At 43.9% G+C, this 17,642-nt stretch overlaps 1 protein-coding gene across 3 annotated transcripts in view; it reads left to right on the top strand.

The window, feature by feature from the left end:
• The window catches only part of KCNQ3 (potassium voltage-gated channel subfamily Q member 3), a 1,253,156-nt gene that overhangs the window by 1,125,779 nt on the left and 109,735 nt on the right, over positions 1-17,642 (top strand). For all 3 annotated transcript variants that reach the window (XM_069621644.1, XM_069621646.1, XM_069621645.1), the window contains 3 exons: positions 3,499-3,604; positions 7,171-7,302; positions 9,864-9,962. In XM_069621644.1, the coding sequence (XP_069477745.1) occupies positions 3,499-3,604; positions 7,171-7,302; positions 9,864-9,962 (337 nt within the window). The remainder of the gene's footprint in view (positions 1-3,498; positions 3,605-7,170; positions 7,303-9,863; positions 9,963-17,642) is intronic.

The following is a 17,642-nucleotide window of genomic DNA, read 5'->3' as shown; positions in this document are numbered from 1 at the left end:
CTCCCTAGGTTCAGAACACTGGAACTCTTCTGGAAAGCAGGAACTCTTTTCTTACCTAGGCGTGGCTGTGGAAGGAGACACCTAAGCACTACAGGAGGCTATTTAAACCACACCCGATGGATGAATCTTGCTTTGCGTTATTCTGCATCCTCTGCAGCAGAACGCTCATCGTGTCTTCTGCATCTGATCCTGGGCCTAAAGGAAAAAGGCTTACCATCCTGAATCCAGTCTTCAGCAACATCTATAAAGACAAGAATGAACAGGTTAGCACTACGGTCTTCAGTGACAGCGCATCTCTTACCTGGTCCATCGGCTGTCATCAACGCCTCGCGCAGCATTCCTGCATCTGAAAGACAAAGGCTTACCTACTCTTCACGCGCTCCGGAGGTCATCGCACTGCATTCCGGCATCTGAAAGACAAAAGCTTACCAACTCTTTGCACGCTCCGGAGGCCTTCGGCGCTGCATCCCGCATCTGTAAGACAAAAGACGGTGTGTTTAAAGACATTGGGTAACGTTCAATACTCATGTGCCATTACTCCATCCACGCCGAACTCAGTGGGCATTCCGGCATCCTTCAGCAGCTCCGAACTGGTACCTGCAAAATAAAAGGACAGTTAGTGCGCATCGTGAAGCAAGCAACAAGCGCTTACTTACGCGCTTCCAGGCGCTACTATTCCGCATACGGGTCCATCCTCAACTCACTTCAGCCAGTCAACCGCCATCGCCGGAACCCTGCAAAATAAGAGACAGCATTACAAAAGACTTTTAAAGACATTTGAAATATTCGGAACTCACCGTTAGTGAAGTAAACGATGGACAGCAGTCCTCTGAAGTCAAGAGGCCTGCGCTACCTATCCAGTGAAGAAACTGGTTACAGCACCCTGCCCCGAGGCAGATGGAGAGCTCGGCTGTTCACTTACCTAAGGTGAGAGCGTTAACCTTTGGGGTTCTACAGGAGAGGAAAAGATGAAAGAGATAGGGACACCCCAATAACCCGAGTTCACTAATCCCATATTTTCTATCTGCAGACATCTTACTCTTCGAGTCAGGCATACAGTGCACAGAGGTCCAGCCCAAAGAGCCAACCGGGTGGTGCACATCACTTTTGAAGATACGGTAGTCGCCCAGTCAGGACCGGCGCCTCTGCGAGAATCAGGTGAGCGTTACAAGGGCACAACATTAGCCTGCTGGTATCAGCACTGGATCTTGCACATGGGTTCTCAGTAGGAATGTACCCTCCTAGAATTACACATGATAGTCTGCCACCAACCTGTGGTGCCTCCATAACCAACAGTGTGAGGGGACATGCACGTGAACAGCTTACCTTTTGGCCACACTAGCCCTGAGCAGCCAAGGGTTTCTCGGGTGCACGTACAGGACTATGCCTTGGATGAAATGCTCGCCAGAGTAAAGCTAGGCAGGACAAGTGCCAAAATGTGATAGCTAATAAGACCTGTGACCTCAAATGCATCATTACTAAAATGCACTGTGTCTGTGCCCTGGCAATGGTGATGAAACAGTACTGCACACTCTGACGTAGCAAGAGGTAACTAAGCAAAACAAAAGAAGTGATGGCTGGAAGGTTTAAAATTGATCTTAACCTCTGGCAAGTCTATGGCCAACCCCCCATAGTATTCTTATTCAGCCTGTCCAGTCGTTACAGAAAGAGCAAAGACCATATGCAAATCAGGGATGGTCCCAGGCCAATCTGCTTGGTCACATCCCTTCTGCACAAGACCAGAAGCAACCTCAGTTTCCTCCTCATTCTGCATAATCAGTGAGGTGTAGCTATCGTCACTAGGCTCAGGACCAATATCTGGGCATACCCCATGCTGGGTTACTAAGCAAAACAAAAGAGGTCATGGCTGGAACATTTCAAATTATTCGTAATAACTGGCATAGCTCTGGGCAACCCTCCAGTCTATCCTTCTTCAGCCTGCAAAGCCATTACTGAAAAGGGAAAGCCTAAATACAAATCAGGCTCCGTCCCATCCCAATTGGGGCAGTATAGCCTGAACTCATTGGTCACATCTCTTCCACATGAGACCATTATCACATTTCAGCTTCATTGGGCATCACTAGTGAGGTGTAGCTTGAGATCCCTAGGCCCAGGCAGGACCACAAGCAACCCCAGCTCTGAGAGGTGAGCCAGAAGGCATACCATAGCCAATTATGCTGCACCTGCACTAATATTAACTGCACATCTCCTTCCCCACTCTCAGCATTGGAGTGGGGGACCCAGCCTGCATTTGGAACAGGGCCATCACCCCACTCCTATTGGGCCACTATCTTGAATTAGTTTAAGAATTTCATCTGCAGGGATTGTTTGGCAGTTTTCGATTTTTGTAACGGTAATGAGGGTTTAGTGGAGGAAATTCCCTTGCACGGTTCTGCTTTGTGTCCATCTACAGAATCCATGTTATACTGGCCAGGGTGATCACTCTTACGATAATTGGTACCACCAGCAAACCCTCATGAATTCCCACCCTCGATCCTACTGTACTCCTATCCCTGCCCGCTCTCAGTGCCTGACTACTGTGAATGGCTGTCACCAAAGGGCACTGCAGGGCCCCAGGAGCACAGGGGCACCTCTTGTTGCATGCTGGCCACTCACAGAAGCATCGTTGCAACTTCTCCAGCTCCAGCAACATCTGCCATGGCCCCTGGGGCTGCTGCACTGCCAAGCACGCTATACGTAGTAGCGCAGTCTGCCATTTTCTCCAAAAGCCGTGAGGGGGAATGGGAGGTTTCGCTGCAGCAGATTTCATTGAGTTTTTATTAACAGATTTTGCCTTAAATATATATGGGGGTGAGTTTGGGCTACTAATTCATGTAGTTGGAGCAAGGGGGATTAAAGGTGGCCCCCCTCACATATTTTGTGGCAAAATCAACCGTTAATAAAAGAGAGCTTCGATGCAATCGAATAAAAGAGAGCTTCGATGCAATCGAATAAAAGAGAGCTTCGATGCAATCGAATATGCAATCGACCGCGATGAAAAACACTCGGAGAAATCACATGGAACTGTCGTAAAGTGGTATGGCGGTACAGTATGCAAGCAGGTGTGATCACCCCGGGGTAATACCAACAGAAACACACTAGAACATTACCATTCCACACTCAGTTATGCATCCATTGTATCATTAAATGTGTATATGCCCTCGATGTTGCAAATGTCAAATGGCGTGGCCATCAATTTAGTACTGACTGGTTTTAAAACATCTACTTAAATTGCAGACTGTGACTTGCTTCCCTGGTAGTCGGAATTTATACCATAGCAAGCAACTGCAGCCCATTGCATACCAGAGTAAAGAGGCTTTCAATAATTAACTGGTTCTTTAAATGAAGTTCATAAAGGTGTGATGTTTTTCAGCTCATTGTTTTACGTTTTTTCTTGGCGTTCCAGCCAATGAATCGAAAAGAATAGCTGCAAGCAATGTATAAACCCCCTGCCGATGTATTTAAGAATGTAACGTGGAAGTGTTTTGATATTTACAGACGCTGGGGCTGGCGGGGACCCCATGGCTGAAGACAGGGGATACACTAATGACTTCCTTTTAGAAGACTTAATCCCGACAATAAAATCTGCAATCCGAGCTGCCAGGTACTTATTTACTCAATAAATTAAAGATTCTTCGTGTCGCTGTCCATTTCTCGGCACTCATCCTCCAATCTTACTAATATTTGTTTCTGTAACATTATTGTCAAGTTTTATTGTTAACATAATTGGTCATTTTCCTTTTTAAGGTAATTTGTGCCACTGCAACCATTTGCTTTGACAACTGGGTGTAGCACGTGCAAAGCAGGGGATGTGGTATTGTCAATTGCCAAGGCAGTCATGACATTTGATCCATTGTCTGTCTTGACAAATCCCAACTGCACATTACGAAGCCTTAGCCACTTTTCCTGCACCTCTTCCATATATCATCTCCCTTGTGGCTTTGTAACTGAAATCCTTGCCTGCAAAGTGTTGCCTGGTGTTGGACAAGCATCTGCTGAGCCCTTGCATTATTTCAGCACCCTCTTGCCTGGTAGAGAATGGAAAGGCAACATAGCGTGCAGTGGTGGCCGTGTAGTGTATTTTTGGACACCCAGACTGCTGTAGTGCCAGTACCACTGTGACCATAATGGAGATATGCAATTCAGGTGCCTCAGCTGGGAAATTCCTATTGGCTGCTGGAATCCAGGATTTGCAATGAAAGAGAAGTGCAAGAGGTCTGGTACCAACATAATAGCAAGATTTGCATTTCGCGGGCACTCTCGGTTTTGTGACCTGGGATACTTTGATCAAAGCGGAAATGTTTCCACAAAACTGGCGTCACGCAATTGGGTGCTACTGTCATTCATTGCTGTGGTAATAGGAGACAGGCTTTGTGTCCCAAGCAGGGCAACAGCTTAATTGTGCAGACTGGTGCTGTTATGCGGTTTGTCATTTGGTTTGGGGAAGGATGGACTTCAGGTCTTTTTAGTTCTTGCCATGCCTGTGCATGGTGTTGCATTACATCATTCTGCAAAGATATGGTGCCCAAGTTGGTCCCTGTATTTCCTTGGCTCACAGATGTTTGGCATAGTGTGCAAGTGTCTAGATTCATTGGCATTTTATTCTGTGAGCTATAGTGCCAATGTTTGGATTTTTAGTGAGGGCTAACAACACAGAGACTGGGTTCTTCTGACAGGGGTACTGATGATGCTGCTGGTGGTTTTCTTTTGAGTGGCACTTGATGATATGTTGCACAATCTGATCTGTGTCAGGAAGCTATAGTTTAAAGAGATGGTACAGAGGTGGAGAACAAGCTTCAACTACCTACGCATTCCTAGTGGCCTTCCCAGTCTGCTTTTTACCACAACTTCCACTGATTTCCAGCAGCAATGAACATTTCTGTGCAGGCTCTGATAGATCGTAATCTTTATCTAATCATCATTTTCCATGTCATCACAAACATCTTTGTTTTTTGTAAGAATTCTCCTCAGTGGATTGGAGTTGATGAGGTCAGGCACTTTCGAAGTCCACCTGCAGTTCAGGTGCACTGTGTGTTATTATGTCTCAATCTTCCTTACAAGAGATTTGCTCATCATCCCATGCAATCGTGCGTGGATTTGAAAGTGCCTCCTCCTCTGAAGGTCCAGATGCACAATTATTGTGTACTTGCACTGTATGCTCCTCAGAACTACTTGAGGGGTGGAGGTGGAATGATGAGTTGATGATACCTTCAATTGGCCTTGTGATATTCAGGCTTCATCAGTGCACACAGCAAGTGCTGCAGCTGTTGTAAAGAGACCACTAGCAGCACATCTGCCCCTTCCTCTCAATCGTTTTGGTACTCCAGACATTGTCTGCACATGCTCTGTTCACTCACGTCAAGAGACGGCCCTGGTGGGTATCTCCTCCCTCCCTGGATGTCTGACACTCCCTCCCACCACAATTGTCACTTGGGCATGTGTAGCACAAGGTACTTGGATGCCTTCTTTGCTCCTCCCTGCAGTTCAAGAGATGTTATCTTGTGTCATGACTCCCTGAATGTGCACCAGAATCTCACCCAAGGACACCCGCAAAGTTATCTCAATTCAAGAGATGAACATAATTGTATAGTTATCTCCCACCTCCATGAAGTCTGCACCTTTCTCTCAGCAAACGTGTCATGTCACTGTCAACACAACATCACACGTTGTGTTCAGGGATTCTCTGCTCCTCCCTACACCCAAGTATTGCCCTGGGGCACGTGCACCACTCAATCAGTTCAAGACGGACACGGACAGCCTGCTATATCCTGCCTCCCTGCCACCGTGAGAGTTACATGAGCATGTCAACAAAAGCACAAGGTGCACCGAGGGATCCTCTACTCCTCCCTTCAACTGAGTTTTACGTACATGCACCTGTGCAGTTCCCTCAATGCAAGAAATGGTATCTCGGAATGTCTGTTCCAAAGTGTCTCCCAAGGGCACCTGCATATTTTATTTACTTCGAGAGATGAACACGGATAGTTATCTCCTGTATCCCTGAATGTCCTCAAGGTCAGGTCAGTGTGTCAACACAGTAGCACTAGCTACACCAAGAGAGTCTCTTCTTTTCCTGTCACCTCAATGTCGCCCTATGGCATATGTGCAATGCATTCAGTTACTGCTAGAGTCTGTTTGCCTTATTACAATTTTGCCCGTATCCCCCCAGTAATTCCAGCAGGATACTACAAACTGCCCCTACCGTCTCCACCACCTGATATGCCGGAAGTACTGGGATAGTACAGGCAGCAGAAAGGGCAGTAAATCCCCATTCCATGGAGTCCTACAGGATTCCATGGAGGGGATTTCTGCAAAAAATTGGTGACGGTAATTCTGGCATTTATTTGCTGGTAGGGGTCTCATTTACTTCCAGCTCTTTCCCCCACCGGACCAGCAAAACTGAAATGAGAACCTATATGTCTTGCCTTCCTGAAGGTCTGTCACTTCACCTTGCCAAGCATAACATTTATTTTCTCCAGACCTTAATAAGTCTCACGCAAAATCAAAGGTCTTGTGTGTGCATCCCACACATTTTAGTCAGTGCTGTGGTTTCAGTTTAACATCACATTTGACAATACTCTGAGGAAAAAAAATCATATACAGATGTAATAGGATGTTAAAATCCAGGCCCACCTAGATGCGGGATGGTTTATTCAGGGTCATTCCTGATTTTCTAATACTAATTGTAGCAGTACCCTTAGAACAAGTCAGACAATTACTTGTATCGGTTCCACGTTAGGATATCATGGCTTTAACTGTAGTAACACCTAATGCCGTGGCTACATTGTCCTGAATCAAAGTCATGGCAGACCCTTTTTTCTTTTTATGTGGGAGCTGCTTGAAGGAATGTTTCCACCAACTATGTCCTTTATTGTCTCTTTACCGGAAGCCACATGTATCTTCCTTTTTCTTCTCCCTTTTTCTTGCCATAACCCTTTCTTCTGTCTGTTCTTTATTTTTGTTGCTTTGACATACGACAACATGAATACAATAAATAAGTCTACAGATGAACATGCATGTCACTGTTTCATGCTACACATTCCTGTTTTTAAATGATGTATGATTATGTAAGGTAAACCTGATCCAATATGTATTCATGTCAATCCACAGAAGTGTATATAATTAGTTTATGGTGCATTATTCATATATTTTCAATATATGTTCCCGCTACAGGATAATGCAATTTCTTCTCTATAAGAAAAAGTTCAAGGAGACTTTGAGGCCTTATGATGTGAAGGATGTCATTGAGCAGTATTCAGCAGGACATCTGGATATGCTTGCTAGAATTAAATATCTTCAGTCAAGGTAGGTAAATGTGTAATGCAGTGCAAATAGACTATCTGTTACCTGTACCTTTAAACATATTTGCAACAATGTACCAGCCAAGATGCCCCCACAAAGAAAAGTCCAACTTCTGTTATTTTGTTATATCAAATTGAATAATTTTTAATGAGCTCAAAAGTAGGACTTCCAGAAAGATAAAACCACATCTTTTCTAACAAGGTCTCGGGAGGATAACTCATGGCAATGTGATCGTCTTGGAAGCAAGAGAACGCAGAGCAACACAGGTTTGAATAATATATTCACCTACATCAGAATTCTTTAAAGACACCAAGACCCTAATTATGACGTTGCCGGTAGTCCACCGGTGCTACTGGCGGCCTACTGGCAAACTCGGCTTACCGTTTCCACCAACCGATAGACCGGTAATACTGGGATATTATGGGCGGCGGAGGAACGGTAAGTTCCCCTTCCCGACTCCATGGGAATGGGAACACTGAAGCACTGGCACCGTTAGTAATGGTGCTGGTGCTTCAATGAAAAATCTGCTGGTAGGGGCAGGAACTGCCGATAGTTCACTGCCCCTCACGGCAGACTTGTAGTTTGCTGGTCAGGAAACGGTGCTAGTAACATTGTTACCGGCACCTTATTTCCGGAACAGCAGACTTATAATGAGGGCCGAAGACTCAGCCACACCAATGAAAACGTGCTGATATTGTGGAGTGTAGAAGGGAGAGAAGAGATAGTAAGTCAATAGTACAAGCTGCAAGGAAAACAACATATATATGACTACAGCATCAAGTTTGCTGGTCTTGATTGGTGATTAGTAGTGGAATTGTAGCTGTTTAAAATTGAAATTAGAGTAGATACACACATTTGTGGTGTGCAGCGTAATGGCAAATCAAATGAGACGATGTTAAATTTCTCTTGATGGAAAGGGGTGTTGTTTTGAGTTCAATTGAAGTAACAACAACAAAAATGCTTGATATGCAATACGTCTCTCCTATTCCATCATGTCAGCCTGGTGCACTCACTCATGTGACATAAACCTTATTATGTGTCTCACAATCAATATCCATATATAAAAATTCAGCCTTTGTTTCCTCCCTAATAGAATGTATTGGCATGTATTTGAATAAAGCTTTGTGTTGCCCCAGCCCCCCTTCTATTGAAGGCTAATGCTTATTTTCAGCCTGAATACAGCTATTTTCAATCCTGATATTTTGCAGATAAGGTTAACAGTTATGTGTTGTTTTATTACTTCTTTTGTCTGGACCTTTCCTTCCCTTCCTCTTAATTCTTTACAATGTTCTTGTTGTTTCCTTCATCAGCCAGAACTTCTAGAATGGTCGAGCCTTAAAATCAGCAATGCTACCAAAGAGAGCATCAAAAAATGTTGAATGCGACCTTGCCCTTAATATATCCAAGAAAAGTTAAGTGTGGGCGTTGCTGATGCTTGAATAAAGCACATTAAACAATGTAGTTTCTCCCATCTCTGACCAATGACTCCCACTCTGTACTAGTTCTCAGCTTTACTGTGCTACTACATTTGAGGAGTTTTGGTAACTATTGAATGGAATTAATTCCCATCTGCCAGGAAAGCTCCACTGGCAGATGATCATGCATAGTTGGCCTTATGCCACCTGTCAGACCCACCTTCATTTTTGTGAGTCAAAAGGAGGACTACCAGTCAGGGGATAGAGGAGACTATGGAAAGCTGGTATGGATGTCACAGGAGGAAAGCTGTCAGGTATAGAGAAATCTTTTCCCATGCACATGTTCTCTGCAGTGTCTTAGTAGCTTGAAGGCAGGGAGGAGAATGGTCATGCTCTTATCGGTGTTCGGATACTGCACAATGATAGAGTAGAAAAGTTCTACGTGAATCATCGAAAAAAATCACTGCACCGCCCATAGCATCGAATTTATTTTTTCTCAGAATGTTGACATTGAAAAATAATTGGTGAAGTGGGCTTCGCAGTGTTTGCTTTTGATGTTATTGGGGAATACCGGGTACAACTTTGTAGGCATAAACAAGACAAGTTATGGAAACATAATGAACATACCACATTCATTGACAAACTGCAGTTACCATTTTGTTTCTCAATGATTGGCCATAAGTGACCCTGATGTGTCCATGATATTGATCATGATTTCATTAGAGCACTTTGTTCAAATAAGGAGAGTATTAACAGAGCTAATACCGCCAAACTTGTATTGAAGTGGTTTGAAATAATCAAAATACACAAACAGCTTTTCTATACTGCAAACATACAACACATCAATGTATTATCCGCACAGCAGCAATGAGTAAAATATATAGTAAATTAACTAGTGTTCTGACTTTTGACTCCTGACATGCCAACACAATATTTGCTGGTAAATCGATGCCGCGCTTCATGCTTGGCAGGCCAGTGTACGATTCCTCTTGGGTTGCAAATGCACAGTGTTAGGGCAATGGAAAATATAACATTTGGGTTATTATGACTATGAAGTTGTGCTATTAGGTGTAATGTCTTATATGTCTCTAATGACTTCCAGGGATAGATGTCAGCCTTCCTTATGTGTTCTGTGTTCTCATTTTGCAGAATAGACATGGTGTTTGCTCCCGGCCCCCCATCAACCCCCAAGCATCGGAAATCTCTGCGAGGAGGCGCCTTCACATTCCCATCCAATCCATCTCCCAGGTAGGGTTTTGATTTATAACAGAGTGGTGATTCTGGTTGGGAAGCGAAGTCATATGGGACGAATGGACTGAAAATGTCTTTTTTAGAGGAAAATATATGCTTAGTTGGGGCTACTTAGTAATGTACTGTGAAAGCTAAAGTCTGAAAACAGTGTGTGACTTACAGATATGCACCATGGGACTACGTTTTCTGTTCTTACTGTGGGAGGAATGATTTCTGGAGCTCTCATTTTGTTGTCACCCGCCTGGGCGTGACGTGTTGTTTCTTTTGCTTTTCTGAACCAATTGCACTGACAGATCTTATTCTTTTAAGTCATTCTGATTTATTGTCTCATTTCCCCTCTCATCAGTATTCCACTGTCGTGCTTAACTCCTTGGAAACTCCCAGGCCTCATCCAATCTGTCCTTTGGCCTCCCCATTATGCTGGAATAACCGTGGTCTCATTTTTGGCAGTAACACACTGGTCGCCTCATTATCTCCTTTATCTATCACCTGGATTTAATTAATCTACTTCATTCCAATTCCCCCATTGTGACCCTTCTCTATCTACCACATCCTGAACTAACATTCACGCCTGGTCATGGAAGAATGTCACCCAGTTGACTTTACAGTGGCTCGTTTGACCCCACCCTTTATCACCCCTTCCCCTGAATTGATTCTTGCCTACTTAAACATTAATAAATGGCCGACATCTCCTCTAGACTCCAACCCCCCCCCTCAGAACCAAAGCATTCAGTGTCAAACCTTCCACCCCCACTTTGGTCTTAAAAAAAGTCCCATACCAAATCCTGTGAAAGAATTGGAGGGTGGTGCAGCTTTTTCAATTTCCACGTATAAAAAATCTTTTAGGAATACAATCCCCCCGCCCCCCCCCGTCCTCCACTGCTTCGTCTACATCCATTGCTACCCCCTGGCAGCTCCAGGAAATACTGGTCTTCTTTGGAAACGTAACACATCTTTGCTCCGTTCTCCCCTCTTTACCCTCCCACAGACACACTTCATGAGCCCTTTTCTCCTATTCCTGCTCCCTCCACTTCCACCCTTATTGGTTCTCCCAACTTTGATTATTTCTTGGTGTTTGCGCGCATCTGTCCCACCTTTCTTTAGCTCCTCAATGCTTCACTTGTTACAGCCCTTGCTCCTTTAGCCTTAAAAAAATACTATCCTCACTCCTGTTCTGTTCTCAAAAATCCTTTTATTGCTCTTCCAATCCAGCCAAGGTTTGACCCATGTGCCTTCTCCATGCCCCTGCGAGGATGCTTGAACACATTATCACTTTACACCACAGTGCTGTGACCTTGTCGACTTTCTGCTGGGCATGGGTGCAGCAATGAACGGCTCTCAACAAACCTTCTGGGTCAACATTAGCCATGGTTCTGGACTATTCTCGCCAGATGGTAGATGTCAGTAGTGTAGGGACCCTGATTCTTTTGGGTCACTCTGCGCCCTTCAACCCAGTCATCTACCCCACCTTGCTTGGTCACCTTACCTCCATAGGTTTCTCAGCCCACAAATTCAATCCCACTTTCTGTTTGGGCCATGCTAAGGCGGTTGAAACCTGTTATTTTTCATTGCAGTTTTCGCTCTCTGCCCTGCAGAGTTACTCAGGTCTCCTCCCTCACCCCTATTCTGTTTAACTTATATGTTAGACCTCATGCTGACCTAAAAGCGTCCTTAGGCCTGACTTTCATTGGCTATTTTGATGACACTAGGCTACTTCTGTCACGACTAGGCAGTATTGTTTATAGATTATGACACCTACACCATCCATCCTACTAGCGCTTAGAGCTTCTGGGTCAGTGTCATGCCCAAGAGTTCCACTGTCCAGAAGAAGTGTGGAGGCAAACAGGTCAGGAAGGTCAGGAGCAGGTTCTTCACAGGATTCCTGTTAAATATATAAAAACACACATTAACTGTCTGCATCAATGTTTAAGGGCTTCAGTACAGAGCAGTCCCTCTCTAACCCTTACCTGCCCCTTCACGTCCGCCACAGTCCAGGGGTAAGACAGAGAAACTCCCTGATGCTTTAGGGGAAAACGACCACAGAAGTGCAGAATTATAACCTAGATTGTAGAGGTAAAAACCTTAACTACCAAACAATTGAGACTTTATGTCACTTAGTGGTTGAGTGCCCAGCTCTGAAAAATGTGAGGTACAAATTTTTTCATGCAAAATGTAACTTCTTCACAGAATATTCTATTGAAAAAATTTAGAATTACTTACTGACGAGCACGCATTCCTCTGTTCAAATTGCGTTAGTTCAATTTGTTAATCATGTGATCTCTGATCAACCAAGCTAAGAATGCAAGACTTGTAACACTACGTATTTGAACATTTTAATTTTACTTTTTATATCAAATTAATTTTATTCAGATTGACAATGTATGAAACTATTGTTGATGTAAACTACTCTGTTTGAAAGGTTGAATTATTCAGCCAAATCAATAAAAAAAAAAAAAAAAAAAAGAGGTAAAAACAGGGCAGAAGCACTGGCGGTGCTGGAAGGGAATGGGCATGCAAGGAGATCCAGTGCAGAGGGTCAGGAGAGTCGAAGCCAAGTGGGTGCACAGCTGTTCAAGAGATCATCCAGGGAAATGTTGATGGGGACATGCCAAAGAAGAGTGAACCCTGAGCCTGCAAGAGGCCATGAAGAAGGGGCACGGCTGTACAGGAGAACAGGAGGAATGCCAAATTGGAAAAAGCAGAAAACAGAAAGAAAGTCAGCAAAGCTCACACCCCAAATGAAGGGTGTAGGAGTGGTCTAAACCACCAAAAATATAATGAGGCACAAACCACAATTACCCACAAAAGAGGCAGAAATGAGTCCAAGGGGAGATCCACTGAAAAACATTGCCAACTAACCTCTTCACTCTGCTTCAAGTTATTTCTAGTCCTGCCCAATTCCCTTAGAAGTCTAATCCTTTCTCTTTGTTTCTACCATTACAGCAACCCTGGACACCATCTGGCAATGATACCTACTGTATACAAAATGCGATTCCCAGCATTTAACAGGGCCCTTTTCCCCTTGAGTTGTGACCTGTTTTACCACCCAATATCCGCCTGGGCCAGATTTTACAACATCCTTATGCTCCTTTTCCCTATCTATTCCTCCTTTGCCCACCTTCTGTTAGTAGTTTCCGACAGCGCCTTCAAGGTCATACTTTGGAACTAGCCCAGAAACTCCAACTTTATTAAGCGAGAGAAGTCAGGTTCAATGAGCATGAACAGCTTAAATTTAACAGAGAGTATGTTATTTTGTGGAACTTGTAGAGCGCTCTGTCACCATCAATGACTGACTGTTGCCAAATGCTACAGAAAAATATGTCCTAAAACAAGGTGGTTACATTTCCAGGTATGTGGCGAATAGGGGTGAAGGCAGATTGCTTCTTTTTAAATTAGTGAAACTGGTAGATAGACTGGTGAGTCAGAGAGAGGGCATTCCTGATACCCCACCCTTTATCACCTTTATCATAAAATGGGTAAACTGAAGCCAGAATTATCTTTCCCCAACTTGTCCTTTTTAAAATGTGGGCACACAGAGTAAATGATTGTGAGATGACCTCTAGTCAGAGAATAGCAAATTCATCTATCTTGTATGAAACCTGGACCACATCCATAAAATGCATTGCGACCAATGAAGGGATCCTTCAAATTGATTCCTTCTGTAAATGAGTGCCGGTGCAAGATTTGTTAAGTCAGCGTGATATGAGCTCGGCTTCAGAAATTGGGGTCATGCCAGAAGGAAAGCTGACAGATCTAGATATAGACTATGTGCTTTCAGAGTGTGTGCACGTGATGCAATCCAATCTGAATGACTGCTGTAATCTAAGCAATGCGTGAATGGGAACACTATTGATGTGACCCAAGATTTCTAACCTTGCTAAAAGGCTGGGAAAGGGTCTGAGTTCATTAGGCCAGGTAGCCCACTATCAGAATTTCTATTTTGGTGGGATTCACTTTCAACAGGTTGGCATCCATGCATGTTTGCACGTGTGGCAACCCTTGCTTGAGCTCATTTGCAGGCAGAGATGAATCAGAAGGTTTGACCATCTGTGTGTCATTGGCATGGTTAAAATGATTAATGTTGTGACTATGTACTAGCTGTATTACTAGCTGGATCTAAATATTGAATATGAGTGGGGATAGTGTGTAACCCTCTGGGACTCCACAAGTTAATACTGATATTTTAGAATGTAATGGGGGAAGAGTCACAGCTGATGTATGATCATTTTTGAAAATATGAAATCCAGTGGAGGGCTTCCTCCACTACCCCAATATCTTTAAGCCCATGAAGAATAATGGTATGTGTCACAGGATATGGATTCATTCAGGGGGGGGCATGGGTGGTAGTAAGATGCTGGCTCAGCTAGATCTGCAGGCCTTCAATACTGCAAGCAACACTGACTCACTCAATAAGTCCCTTATTCACCTGGATGTGCAGATCATCAATACAGCAGGCAGAATTGAATATGTCCTTCCTAACAGGGCATCAACTTGCCTGCATAGGGTCTAAGGTGCTATGGGATTCCACATAGTTGTGTAGTTAGGCAACCATTAGCCGCTCAGGAAGCTTAGCTGGTTAAGGTAATTAAGATTTAAGGCAGTTGTTACTTACATCTTGTATATCTACTGTCAACGTTTTTGAAGTGTGATATTTGTAGCTTATTGAAGGCATTCCAGAATAATGCCTAGAGAGATAAATTAATCAATACATCCGGGTATCTGTTGCTATATCTGGATCATGGCTGCAGAATCCTCGGCATATGTGAGGCCCTATAGTTACTGCTATTATGAATGATGCTAACCTTATTTGAGGAAACGGTTTATCGTTGAAAAAGTAACTTTTCCGGTATTGTATACTTTGCCCGTACATTGGTTCTAAAACTGTTTCTTTTCTATCCAGGGGAGTTGCTAGGTCTGGAAAAGACCCGGGGCTAAGCTGATGTTGGAACTGTTGGGATTGGGGGCTAGCTGGTCTTTTGGTTGTAGCTCCTGAGATTCTATCCGGGGCTACAACCAAAAGATCAGGGGCTATAGCCCCCTTAGCCCCCCCCTAGCAACGCCCCTGTTTCTATCCAAAACAGCTTTTTGTAAATAGTGAGAAAGGATATCAAAATGTTTTTTTTTTCATGGTGATAAGAAGATCTCCATTTTCTTTCTGATTGACACTGTTTAGGTTTGGCATACCAAACTGTATGAGTAAACCATATTTCCTCAAAGCTCTTCGCAAAAGGGGTGAATGATTTTTCTGAAGCTCGGACATTAAAGCAGTTTAAAAGCTAGTACTGGAATATATCAAAAACCTCTGGTGCAGATGACATGAATCCCAGCTTCTTGGTAACGATGTGTAGATGAAACGTTGCTGGCTTGTGTTGGCTGGGACTTTTTCTAGCAGTGTGTTAGCACAGGGGAAGCTTTTAGAGGTGTTAACTTATTCATTTGCTTGGCCTTGGGTCAGTGGTTGAAGTGTAGGAAAAGAAGTAGTGGAACTATGTTACCTGCTGGTTTTCCCCCGCTCACCACAAACTCCATCCCTGTTCCCCCTTCCACACACAATCCAAACCTCCAAAGAAAAACACCTGTTGTTTATGGGAATGTGCAAGCTTCAACTTCTCCTACACTTTTATTTTAAAACGAAACCATTCAAGAACGGTTTCTTTTTAAAATAAAAGTGTAGGAACTGTAAAACTTAAAAATAAAAAGTATGGGAACACCGCTCCCGTCCGCTCCCGCCCACTTCGACCTCTGCCTTGGGTAGATGAAAAGGTATATAGTATAGTGATTTTCCAGGTAAATACGATAGGATTCAGGTGGTGTAGATGTTCATCCCTAGAGAAGATCACATCAAGAGTATGCCCTTGTTTTGAGCATATTGTAGATTTGTTCAATTAACCAACATATGCTTCAAAGAAGACTGTTCACACTGATCTACCCTAAAAAACACAGAAGTTATTCTGGTCCACTGCAGCTCACCCTCTTCAGACCCCCACTGTTTTCCTGACTCAATGGGCCCTTCCAACATTCTGTTCCCTCTGGTTAAGAACCTTCGAGTCAAACTCGTTATGCAACTTTCGTTGACTCCTCAGATTGTCTAGGTTGAGTCTTCCTACATTTATCAGATATTCATCCTTTTTTAACCATCCTTCCCGATATTCCCTCCTTTCATTCCCGTAGACCGCGGTATAGAACATACTTTACTAGTACAATACTGTAAACTTAGGCATTTCTAGCAATAGTAGTAGGCAACTCCAGATTGACCAAAATGCTGCAGTAGGCCTTATTTCCTTCTACACCAGATGCTGCCATATTACTCCTATCCTTCAGTCTCTCACTGGTTACTGTTCAAACAACACATTTCATCTAAGTTTCTCTGCCAAGTTGACCTCTGTTTTTGCATAATTACAAGGGAGTGTGGGAGCCCCTCTACTGAGAACAAACATCAGTCAAATTCCCTGTTCTATCGAATTTCTTCCACTCAGGAGGGTCTACAACCACGTTCTAGCTCACTGCCCCCTTCAGAAAGTAGAAATATCCATTTGCATATCAGTCTTTGTCCCACCCACAATGGCAGTCCAGCATCGAAATGCTAGGCAATTCTCCTCTGGACAGGAGTACCATCAGCAAACCCAGACATGTGTTTTGGCCTTATTGAGCCTCCTCAGTGAGGTGAAGCTGAGCCTCTCAAAGGTACAGGGAGTAAGAGGTCCATGTCTGGATTACCCAGGGTTACTTAGTGTGAAACCCTACGTTTTACAAAATGGCAAGGGAGTGTGGGAGCCCCTCTACTGGGAACGAACATGGGTCATATACCCTGTTCTACGGAATTTCTTCTACTCAGGAGGGTCTACAAACACATTTTCTACGTGCATGGAATTTCTGTTCTTTTCTCGTGTCTTCTGTAAACCCCCACATTTTTGCTTTGGTCATCTAGTAACTGACTCCTTCACGTTCGACATTTCCAAAAATCGTGCATAGGGGAATGTACTTTTTCTGCCCTCTGACCTCTAATGTCAATGGGCCTCATTACGAGGTGGGCGGTAAGGGATACTGGGCACCGGTAAGGAGACTGGTGCCGGTAATCCCTTACCACCCTATTCCAAGGTCCCTTGGCGGGGACCGTAAGGAACGTGTGGTCTGACCACACGTCCCTTACGGATCCCGCTAAGGGACCAGGGCACTAATAACGGGCTTGTAAGTTGCGACCCGTTATTAACGCCCTCCCCATTCCTATTGAGCCCTATGGGGGCTCAAATGGGAATGGGGAATGGTTTGTTCAATGTGGACTTACCGGTCCCGCCAGGGTCAGACTACACCGGTAAGGACTCGGACACGGTATGGGAGGCAGCCATCTCGTAATGACCCCCAATTTCTCTTGTTTACTCTGCATTCCATCCAGTATTTACTTTCCTTCTGTTGCTCTCTTAAGGCATGTCATTTCATCGAAAGGTTCCCTAGCTTGCTTCTCTTTCCTGTGCATTGTTCCTTCTTCCATTAGCACCATAAAGCTCACTTGAGGGTGTAAAATGCCTTTTATAAACATTTAAACAACATAACATGAAACATAGATCGGTGAAGTATTGGGCAACTTAAGCTATGTCCACCTCTGTAACTATGTTAACACATTGATTGAACTATTGCAGGTTAAGTACGCCAATAACATTGACAGAACTATTCCATTTT

This window comes from Ambystoma mexicanum, chromosome 5q, assembly GCF_040938575.1.
Source record: "Ambystoma mexicanum isolate Mex_15411 chromosome 5q, UKY_AmexF1_1, whole genome shotgun sequence".
Lineage (NCBI taxonomy): Eukaryota > Metazoa > Chordata > Amphibia > Caudata > Ambystomatidae > Ambystoma > Ambystoma mexicanum.
Note: the sequence above shows the minus strand (reverse complement) of the source record. Positions and strands in the feature narration are given on the sequence as shown.